The 12,042-nt window shown below is 42.3% G+C and overlaps 1 protein-coding gene across 19 annotated transcripts in view; it reads right to left on the reverse strand.

Moving 5' to 3' along the window:
- Positions 1–12,042, reverse strand: part of ptprfa (protein tyrosine phosphatase receptor type Fa) — a 316,842-nt gene that overhangs the window by 49,185 nt on the left and 255,615 nt on the right. For all 19 annotated transcript variants that reach the window (XM_058637876.1, XM_058637872.1, XM_058637888.1 and 16 more), the window contains one exon: positions 3,214–3,426. In XM_058637876.1, coding sequence (XP_058493859.1) covers positions 3,214–3,426 — 213 coding nt within the window. The remainder of the gene's footprint in view (positions 1–3,213; positions 3,427–12,042) is intronic.

Here is a 12,042-nt window from a genome sequence, read left to right on the forward strand (position 1 = left end):
GTAGGGAGACTCTCTCCCTCTAAGTGATCACACTGTTTGTATGGCCTCTTTCGTTTTTATCTAATTTCACACGCCCGGGCTTGTTTAGCAGCAGTGGGGGCCACAGAAAGCCGCAGTGCCCTTTCGCTTCAGTCTCCAGCCCCCACGCATTTTTTCCCTTCGCCATCTTGCTCTCCTCTTTGCCTCTTTGCCTCCGCCCTGGCAGCAGCGGCTTTTGCAGTGGCAATAAAAGCCGTAGGCTTATACTTCCCCCTGTTTCCAATGAATGTGATTAGGGTTCTATTTTGGTCCGGGGCTTGAATCACATTCACCTGACATCATGTACTGAATCTGGGCTCTGCTGCTCTGTTCTTAACACAGTGAAGCACACGTTTGTGTGCACACACACACAAACACACACACACACACGCACACTCTCGACAAAAGCTGTAATGTAACTGAGGCGTCGTGGAGTGTAATTGCTCATAATTGCACTGTTGTGTGTTTGAATGAAGCCGCACTGAAGTTATCATGGCCAAAACATCTGATTGAGTTTGTGAAATTACACCAAGTGACTTTTCTATGCCATTTACAGCCGGTGTTTCCGTCACGGTACAGTTACGTAGTGCGACGTTGTACCGGTGAGACAACAACGACAGCAACAGAGGACACACAGCAGCTCGGTTTTCCTGCTCGGTTTGTGTCTGTGTGTCTCAACAAGACGTTAAACTTTATATGAGAATAAAAACTGCGGGCGTTGAAGAAACACCAGTCACAAGAGAGCGACGCTTTTCTGTCAGCTGAGCCATACCGTACTGAACAATTACTCTGATACGCCAAGGGAAAGTTACCAAAAAATGAAACGTTTGGGGCGGGTTATTTTGGTAATGTTCTTAATGTTAACGCAAAAAAATGTACGTACTGTACCGAACAGTTCTACTCGGTGGAAACCTGATCTGTAGCAGACGATGGTAATAATTCACCACAAATTTGATCTCAGGTTTCCCCAAAAGTATTCTTTGTTACAACTGCTAAAAAAATATAGGTTTTTCTCTGTGGAGCTCCCCCTACAGTTTGGGAGTATGTATTTTTCTACACCACCACACACATCCATCCATCCATCATCTACTGCCTTCTCCTCACTGTTGTAAAAAGCACTGCCGCTCACACTGTGTGCCGTGATGATACCTCACTCATGTTTCAGAGAACATTATTTCTTAACCTAAAGTTAAAGCAGAGGTGGTAAAGAGGATAAAAACAACCAAAACAAAATAGTACATTACCTGTAAAAGAAATCTGACTTCTATGGATTTGTAAAAGTGACAGAAATGTTACATATGCTATCTTTAAAACGTGTATTATTGTCAACAGTGTGGCCTATTCATGGTTAAACAAATAACTGATATAGCTTCTAAATAGCTACACAGCTAACTAATAGTACATCTCCATTTGTCACTATAGCTTCTACATCTGTTTAGACTCTGAATCATCTACACCAAGAACTTCTCCCTCAGATCCTAACATCTTTAAATGACACTACCACAAGGGTAACTGCCTCATCCAAGGAAGGAAAGCACTTGAAATTAGAGAGGCAGTCTGAAGCTCTGCTCTGGAAAGCGAGAGGCCTGTGAGTGACAGCAGGGGTCACGGCTTCCCCGCCTGAGAGAGATATACCTGCACAAGCACGCGTGATTCAAGGACGTGATTAGCATCGCTGCGAACGCCCGGCGCGTGAGCACGCCGCTACCAGAGGGGCTTGCTGCTCTTTTGTTTCACAGATAGGAAACACTGAGCAGGGAAAACAATGACCATTCATCACAAAGTCAGGTCTGCGCCACGGCAAAGCTCAAAGCAGCAGATTGTGACCCGCAGAGGTGGAAATTAAGCTTTTGCAAAGGAAATGAGGACATTTCATCTGATGATATTTAAAATGACGCAAACGTGGACAAGAAAGCAACGAATGTGCATAATTAAAACCTTATACACATGACTGCAGCCACCTGCTTATCCTCTGGAGGAGTTTTATGATTGACAATAGGTGTCGTGCACAGGTTCCGTGCTGAACTATTGCAGACAAGGCTTTAAGTGTAGTCATTAAAGGTCCAATATGGAATACTGGAAATAGCACCAAATGTCAAATGCAGTGGTCACCAGTGAAAACAGGCAGTGACTTAAGGAGTTATTTTGGAGTAACTCATACATCTCTACATCACTGAAAAGCCCTGGACACTTTTAGTCAAAGAACAAACTTTCTTTGAAAATAAATCTGTAGTTGCCTTTCGACTACTTTCTGTCACCACCGAGCAGCTCATTCCTCGCCGCGTCTGTCATCGCCTTCAAGTGGAACTCATGAAAAGACATTGACGTCACAGAGAGGACAGGCTGATCTCTGAGCTTTCAGAAGAAACATAAATGTGTTCAAATGGGTTTTTATTGTGAAAAAGACAAACAGTGCCATTTGAAAGCACCTTATTTATATACACAGTCTACTTTTACTACCCTGCAGTAATCCAATGTTGCTACCTACCTACCTACCTACCTACCTTTTCACAACCATTTCTTTTACAGATCATTTGTAAATCTGGTTAAAATTATGATGGAACATTTTAGAAAATAAACTTTTATGACCACATCTCCACAGTTGTGATGATGTTGTTGTGATTGTTGTGACAGACTCTGTCCACTAACAGACAGACAAGGCACATTCATCAAAACCAAGCAGTACAATTTGTCTTTGGGCTCACATACAATTAAAAACCTACAAGCAGCGCTGCTGCAGCTGGTAATTAAACACAAATTATCGCTGACTCGCTCGTCCCCGAGTCATTTTAAATTTTCATTTGAACTGACGAGATCTTTACTCTTGATTCACTCCTCACGAGACGTGGTTTCTGGCTGAACATTTGGATTTCTGGCAGGTCAGAGATCTGTCTCTGCTCTCTGTGGTTTGAGAGGTTTTTATGCTCCATATGGCTTCTGTCAGTGTTATAAACTGCAATCAGGTTCTTTTAAAGCTTATTGGAGTAGCTTTTATCGTTGTGGGTGACTGAGAAGCGAAGCCTCCTCTTAAGTAAAACCAGACCAGACTGTACTCATCTCTTCCTGGCATCTGCAGCTACATCATTAAGATGGTATGATGATAATGGGGGGAAGTTAAATGCACTTTGGGGACCAGTACTGTTTAAGAAAGTGCAATAAAGGTGCTATAAATGAAATATACATCGGGTCACTCACAGATTCATGGTCCGTCAGGTCAGCCAGCACAAAGCAGCGGTACTGCTGTTGGCCAACGAGTGCTTTGTTGTAGTAGCCGTTGTACTTCCGCTCATCGCCCAGAGTGAAGACGTCAGGCAGGGCGTCCACCTTGGCAGCGATGTAGGGCCGCAGGAAATCCTGGCTCTGTCTCCGCCTTCTCTGCAGACTGCTGTCAGCGCCAGTCTCCAGGAGCTGCCACACGGAAACACACAAGAGGAGACCACAGGGCTGACATTCTGTTTCAACAACATAACACAACATGACTGAATCAAAATGATCCCTGCAGACACGCGGAGCAGAAACGTTCTGTCAGGGTTTGGCAGCTAAGACTGCTTTACACTGGGAGTAGGAAAAAAATAACCATGTAGTTTAAAGTGGCAGTCCTGAAGAAGTGACTGTGGATTTTATGAATGAAGTAACACAGCAGGGGCCACACGGTGAGGTGATGGCAAGCATTATTGCCACGTAGTAAGATGATCGGCAGGTCAGATTCTGGTTTGACCAAAGGCCTTTCTACGTGGGGTTTGCATGTTCACCCAGTGAGGGCGTGGCTTCTCTCCAGGTACTCCCTGGTTTAAAGATATGCAGATTTGGGATTAGATTAACTGGAAATCCTAAATTGACAGGTGACCGTTTCTTGGGTGTACCATGCCTTTTACCCCAAATCAGCTGTGATTGGGTCCAACTCCCTCAAGACCCCAAGTTGTAGGGCTGTTCAACCGAATTCCATCCCTCCCCACTCTGCTGTTGCCCCTCTCCTAACACATCACCATTTTCATTACTTTATCGGCAATTTTTACCATTGTTACCTCATAAACAGTGCTGCTAGTATTCATAACCCACAGCACTCAGTAGAGTAGGATGGAAAACCCATTCCCTGAAGAAGGGATCACTGACAAGGATGAAGCTCCAACAGCTTTATTTTAACTGAACTACTTAACTAAAGGGTAAAAATATAGTTAAACATAGAACTGATAATCAAGACAACCTGATCAGGATTGAGTACGGCTCTTTATTCATTTATAGTATTACCCATGGATGAGAATGCACAGATGTTCCGGGCTGTTTCCATGAGGAGTCTCACTCATGTAGACTTGCATGTCCAAGATGCTGTTGCTGCTGCAGCTGCCTATGCTAAAGTCACTCGATCTGTACAGGTTTCCCAAACAGGATCTCCATCAATTCTGGGCACCAGCTGCCTTTTTCTCCCCCAATACGTTTGGCAACCATTATGAGCTCCCTCTTCTTGATTCTAACACGTACTACTTTAAAAATGGTCTTAGGCTGCAGCACTTTGAGCAGGTCATTACAGCTTCCATGTTAGAAAAGATATTGAACTTCAAATAAAAAGTGACAGCCCAATCAAGTGGAGAATAAAGCCGGAGAAAACTAAGGAATGAATGGAGCACAGTGATAATGAGCCTCTGTGGCCAAAGTTGTAAAGGCAGTTGCAATAAGAAAGTTCTAACCTCAACACCCGTCTGATATCTTCGGGATAATCTGGACACACTGTTAGAAAATCTCATCATTTCAGATAAGGTAACATGAATGATTTTCTGCCATTTTAACGCAAAGACATTAACAGGACACAAACAGCTAATAAAAATCCAGAAGTACATTTAAGTATAGTATATACAGTATATTATTACAGCGTATAAGTCCTAGTTGTAGGAAAATTGCACTGTGGATGGTACCACACACTTTATGATTGGATATTAGAAATGGATTTGCCGAGTTTAAGGGCCTGCTGTGACCTTCAGAGGAAGTCACGGCTTCATTTCTGCTGGTCAGCAGAGTCTGTTCTTTCTGCGTGGGTGAGTGTGTGACACGTTTCTCGGCCACCCGCCTGCTACCTCGTTTTATTGTGAGCCTTATACCTGCCACACATCAACGCTCAAGGTGACACTGACATGAGACATGAGGAATAGTGTCCGCAGAGTCCGTGGAGAAGCTTGAGCCACACAAAGACCTCATATCATGTCATGTGTTCAGCATCTCGACAGCACTAACAACAACTTATTTTTGTCAAGAAAAGCAACAAAAATGTAACCTTCTGGAACAAACATACGAGTGGGCACATACTCAACAAGTGCTCCCATTCTAATAACTTACTTAAATAATAAAAGATAAACATATGGTACTAAACGTTTGTTAATGTAAAAACTGTTCTTTCTTGCTCCTGTCACACATGGTCAATTTGCTGTTAAATTTGGTCAATTCCTCTTTTTTTGCATGGGCTAAATGACATTAACAGTCCCACAACTTTCCTCAATGAATAAAGAAAACATACGAAAGCAGAGGCCCGTCGTCGGCAGCAGTTACGGCTTTGACTCCTCTTGGTTAAGTCACCATAATGTTTACACACCTGGAATTGGCAGTAGCAGTAGAACCCAACAACCATGGGATTTTAGGCAGATTTATTCTCTGGCTTCGTCAGGTTAGACTGAACCTGACGGCCTCGGGTCTCTCGTCTCCACAGATGTTCCGTGGCAGTCGTTCCCAGTGACTGGGTCGAGACTCACAGATGGGTTTGTGGGAGATTTTTGTTGGGTCAGCCCATTAAATTGTTGAATTACTTCCAGGCTTTTACGCTACAATTATGAAATAACGTGCATAAAATCAAGTTGTGATTCATTTATCAAACTGATATCTCTTGGAAATGGCTGGTTTATGTACATACATTAATGTCATGGTAAAACTACACAAAAATGTCCTTTTGTTACAATGGTTTGAATTAACTCTCTGTGCTACAGCTACAACAGATGTGGCCTCTTCTTATAAAAACACTACATTTATGCATATGCATGAATTTGTACCATAACTAGTTAAAATGCCAGTGAGTCTTGAGGAGACAAGGCAGACTGTGTGAGATGTTGCCACTAAAGTCGCAGTGTTTCACTCTGGCAACAGTTCCTGTCCTTGGTTATGAACAAATCCCCAGAATATGTCAGACATAATGCTTCTGTTCTTCTATTCAGACCACTTTTTTTTTTTTTTTTTTCACTTTTCTCCTTGTGCTCTCAGACTCTTTTAAAAAGCTGTTTGACAAACTCCCCGGCAGCTGCCACTCTCTTCACTCGGCCATAAAAGCCTGACTGATGAAGTGCTGCTGAGCAAGCTCTTTTTACATTAGGTGCTACTGTCTAAGCAGAGGACATGTGACGCTCTGTTGAGGTGACTGTCGGGTTCATGGTCACCAACTTGATCCAGGTTGTTCTTGCTTGTATGATCAGCTCAAGGGATAATTTGCGTTACACTGGGAGGACTGAAAGCTTTTTTTATTACCTCAGCGCGATCTACGTCTCACCACAACTCTATTACAGACAAATGGGTGCCTGGATGCAACGGATTGGTTATTGTCCTGACATGCTGCAGTGTGAGTTATGGAACCTTGTTTCTATGTCCAATTGTTTCAGTTTGCCACAGATTAGAGACAGAATTTACACCAAAGATGGTGAAATGAAAGATTTCTCTCTACGTCTTTTTTTAAAAAGGAGGATTACACAAGACCCGGGGTTTGCAACCAGGTCAGAACAAGGTTCTTTCTGCATTTTTATTCTGGGTTCTCCAGTTTCCTTCCACAGTCCAAAAACATGCAGATTTGGGGATTAGGCAAATTGGACGGTAGGTGTTTGTGTGAGAGTGAATGGTTGTTTGTCTCTATATGGTCCTGTGGTGGACTGGTGACCTGTCCAGGGTGTGACACCTGCTGGAGATTAGCACCTGTGACCTTCATGTGGAGGATAAAGCTGGAAGAAAGTAGAAGATGGATGGATGAATTATGCAATAAGTACTGAACCAAATTGTGCCAAATTTGGTAAAGGAATGGGAATTAGATGGGGAAGGAAACCCAATGAATTTTGGTCAGATCAGAGAGGAATTCCAGGATATTTTTTAAGCTGGTTTATAAATGTGTGTAAGTCCAGTAGATCCAGCAGCTGTGACATGGCGGTCATCTTTACTTGCTTGTTCTCTCCAATGAATGGCTCATGTTGTTGTTTTTGTAAGACAACAGTAGCACCACAGTTCTCACATGGATGAAGTGGCAAAAGCAGAGTCGGGTGTGTGATGTATAATTTGTGGACATTGCAACCGGCAATTTCGGGGATCTACAGGTCCCACTCTTGACAGCACAGGCATTAAGTTTTTAAAGTTTTAATTTTTATTAATCCCCTTAGGGAAAGTATTCCTCTGCATTTTGACCCATCCTAGAATTAGGAGCAGTGAGCAGATGATTAATTCATCTGTGGTGGCAATTTCACCTTTTTCTGTTCTGTATTTTGTGTTTATCTTTGATTTAGCCAGGAGAGTCCCATTGAGATACACAGTCTCTTCTTCCAGGGAGTCCTGGTCGAGATAGCAGCAAAAATTGTACAAATGGTTCCGGAGACGAAACAATTTTAGATATAAAACTCACAACAGAATATAAAAGCTAAAAGCGGGGTAATTAAAGGAGAGTAAAAAAGAGAGACATAATACAAGTAAAGCGCAGAAGTATACAAGCCACACCAACGAGATCGTCTCTCAAACCTCTCAAAAACAACATGTGCTTCTCAGGCTCTTTCTCGGAGTTTGGTGTCTACTGAGAGAAACTCGCTCTACTTTATTTATCTGATGTGGACAATGAAAGTGAACCGAAATTGATGCTGTCCCTTGTCAGTGGACTATATTTGTGAAACAGTGGCGTATATATAACTGATTGTCTGAGTGAATCCATTCTTATGCTAAGTGTTTGAAATAAAAGTACGTCTCCCTGTTGTTAGTCTGCTTCTCCCTCTCGATCCTGAACTTAAAACAAACCAGCAATCAAACCCGACAGTTACGAGCGTGAACGAGTGTGTAACATGAATAGAAAATGTCCGCGTTAATTCTTTCAAAAGTCACGCACACATTTAATTCGCCTGTTGTGTTTTTAGCCGAGCTTGTGACACAGTGTGGGACAAAACAAGTGTCAAATTGGAACTGTCATTGTTCCCATCACCACTGTGATGGGAACAATAAAACTCAGCTGACATGTTTTGATAGCTTTGTTTATTCCATTCTCAACAAGCTTTCACATGGAGCACTGTGAGTCTGCGACTGTTGTGACAGAGTGAGATGAAATAACAGTTTCAGAGACAAGTCCCAGGTGCTTCAACAGATTAGAAAGACTGTTGTTTGATGTGGACAAAGTCCTCACACCAGCACGTATACTTTATTTTTCCTTGAACAATGGGGGAATGGCAAATGGTTTGTATTTATATATTGTTTTTCTGGTCTTCATGACTACTCAAAGCTGTGTTATGTTACACATCAGCATGTAGACGAGCAGAACCAGGGATCAAACCCACAATCTTCTAGTTGAAAGACGACCCAGCATACCACTGATCCATGGTTGCCCCGAGAGAAAGTTTGTGTCTAACATACTACCAGTGTTTCACTGACTCTGAATCCGGAGTGATTCAATCATAAGTGTTTTAAGTTCAGGTGTAAATCCTGGATACGTCTTCAGACATGCGGACACATTTAAGGCCGTCTCCTCAGCTGACAAATTTTGGTCCACAGCAGTTTCACAGAGAAACCTGCAGTATTTCCTCTGAAGGTTTCCACCGTGTTGTTCTTGCAAACTTAAACAGGAGCAGGCAAGGTGGAAGAAGCACACGACGTGAGTAAAGCGAGACATGACTGAAGCGTTTCAGAAGTGGATTCTACTGCTAAAAAGGAAGCTGGACCTTCAGACCTTCAGCAGGACTTCAGCAGTGCTCCACAAACAGCTGTGTGGATGCAGTCTGGATGAGAAATACTACGGTAAAGGACAGAAACAACAAAAAACCTGAGACACTGTACAGTAGTGCTGTGTTTTCATCAGGGTAAAGTACCGTTTGGAATGGTAAAGTCCTCGGTCAGGCTTGTGTTTCCATTGAGAACAGTACCTTGGTATTCGGTAGGCGGGGTGTGGGTGGTGCCTGATGGTTGCGTCAGCTAGATACGTAGCTTGACGTCGTACCAATGCGATACCAGTGACCGACGACAGCGGATGACAACAGACTTTTCTTTTCTGCTCAGTTTGTGGCTGTTTGTCTCGTCATCCATGGGATATTCACACCAATCACGAGAGAGTGACTTTTTTTTTGTCGCCCAATCAGCCGTTGGTTGGGGACATTTATTTTGGAACTATTCCTAATGGAAACGCGAAAACAATTATGTACCAAACCAAACTGTTTGTTAGAGGTTCTGCACTGTTACTATTTCCTGACATTTCTCTATCAACTAATGTTATGAAGACGGGGATTTACTGACTCATTATGTGTTGTCAAAGCTTCCCTCCACTGGCTCACGTCTGTTTTTCGTATCAATTTTAAACTTCTATTAATTGTTTTTAAAGCCCCCAATGGGGCTTGTATCTTTCTGAGCTCCTGCGTTGCTACAAACCAGACTCAAGTCAAGAAGTGACAGGGCCTTGGCCTGCAGTTGCCCCCAGACTCCGGAACAGTCTCCCCATCTATTAGAACCTCCCAGAGCCGAGAGACTTTTAAATCCTCCTAAAAACCCACTTCTTCTCTAAAATTTGATGTTTTTCTCATCTATCTATGTATTTATGTATTTTTGTATGTAACCTGTGCACCGACTGCAGTCGTTTTAAAGGTGCTCTAGAAATAAAGCTTGAGTTGAGTTGAGAAACAAATCTTTATATCACTTAATTAAAAAAAGTCATCACTATAGGATTAGTCATGTTCAGGTGAACAGATACAGAATGAAAGGCCTTTATCTACTTGAGCGTGGTTAGTATTATGTCAATGTATTCATGTGACAATTGTTTTTCCCCCACAACGAAAGTGTGAACATTTCTGTTAGTAGCAGCTCATCAGCAGCAGCAGACTCCTCCCACTCATTCAAAGGTTATGAAGAAGCAAACTGTGGCAGATGGAGATTTAGTGATGAGTGCTTTCCTTTAGAGCTGCTGCCAGTATAAACTGTAACCTGACGATGATTTTGGCAACACCTTGAATCCTGTTTGTTACACATTTCACTTAGCGGCAGTGACTCAGCACTTAATCCTCCACCCATGCAGAGATTACACAAACATAAACCCAAAAAAAAAAAAAGCTGTCGTGCAAACTGAAAATTGGATCCTGTGGATGTGGACTGAGACTCTGCAAGAAACAAGTTTAGACGGTAAATAAACTTCGGCCGAAAAAAACACCCACACAATCTTCTCACCACAAACACGAAGTTGTTGACTCGACATTAACTGTGTAAAAAAAATTAATGCAAGACACTTCCCATCAGCCACTGAGCCGACAGGAGGCTGCGGCGCTGCTCATCAATCACAGTTTGACAGGGAGATGCAAATGCACAAACAAAGAGCCTGCAAGACGTAATCTACAGCCAAATTATACAGATTCCACACGTGTAAGATAATGCTGTCATTTCACACTCTGGGGCAATATATCTTTAAAAAATAAACTTTATTTTCTGAGTTCAAAAAATGGAAAAAACTATCACCTATAGGAACGTCTGCTCCACACGAGAGAATAATAGTCCAGATTTTGGACCCGATCTGACAATGGTGAGTGTCTTCAGATTTGAGGCTGATTTGAACAGATTATCTGACCAAATTATCCTGCAGTGTGTGGGATTAACAGACGCAGCCGAGTCTTCACGATCAGTATTAAACACGTTTGATGTTTGTTTGTGTGTTTTGTTTAGGACCGCACAAAACATCGCACACACACACACAACAGCTATTAACTGACGTCTGTCCGCCTCCATGTGTGTTTATACTCTGAAGTTTCTGAGAGATCCCAAACCCCTGGAATCTCCTCCCTGAAATCTTCAAGTGTTTCAACTTGAGTCAAGTTTATTTCTAGAGCCCGTTTACAAAACAATCAAGGTTGACCAAAGTGAGCAAAAATCCATACAAAATACAAGTAAAACAGTAAAATAGTGACATAATAAAGTAGTCAAATAGAAAAACCTACATAGAAGTGTCTGGGTTGACTATTCTAATCCTGAAGTGAAGGCCAAGGAGAAGAGGTGGGTCTTTAAAAGTGATTTAAAATGTTCAATGGTGGCAATCTGGGGGCAGATTTAATTTCCATGGGTAACTCATTCCCAAGTTTGGGGGCAGCTAGAGAAAAGGCCTGATTGCCCCAGGGTTTGTAGTCTAAGAGCAGCCAGTTATTAGACCTCAGAGCTCGGGATGGGGGGTGTGAAGTAGTTCTGAGAGGCAAGATGGTGCCAAACCGTTAAGAGCTTTAAAAACCAACAATCAAATCGATCCTAAAACGAATAGGAAGCAACACAGGTGTGATGTGGTCCTGTGTCTTGACTGAGTCTGTGCATTCTCAGGATTAACACATTAGTTTGCTGTGTCTGTGGTCTCCCACGTTTTTTTAAAATCAAGTCAGATTTATAAATCCTCTAGTGTGAGGCAGGGATTAAAGCTACAGATTTACCTAGAAAAGGTGGTGAGATTAAAATTCAGAGATACAGGATGAAATGAGAATCTAAGCAGTGATGTTTGATTGTTTGATTGTCCAAATGCCCCCGTGGCCTGTAACTATAGAAATCCATGTGGAAGACGAGACGAGACAATGTCAATATGGACACACACAGATCCGATCTGATCACTTATAATAATAATAATATATAACATGAACAATTGGTTCAGAAAGATCAGAATCTGATCAGGTATGTTTACAAATGTGATTTAGGCTGCAGTCAAAACGAGGCCTTAGTTACTGGAGGCAATAACAGACACATTCATGTATTCATCATTCATCATCAGTGTAAAAAGCTGCGCTGTAAAGCCAAACCGAGAAACAA

The sequence above is a fragment of the Solea solea genome, chromosome 9 (assembly GCF_958295425.1).
Source record: "Solea solea chromosome 9, fSolSol10.1, whole genome shotgun sequence".
Lineage (NCBI taxonomy): Eukaryota > Metazoa > Chordata > Actinopteri > Pleuronectiformes > Soleidae > Solea > Solea solea.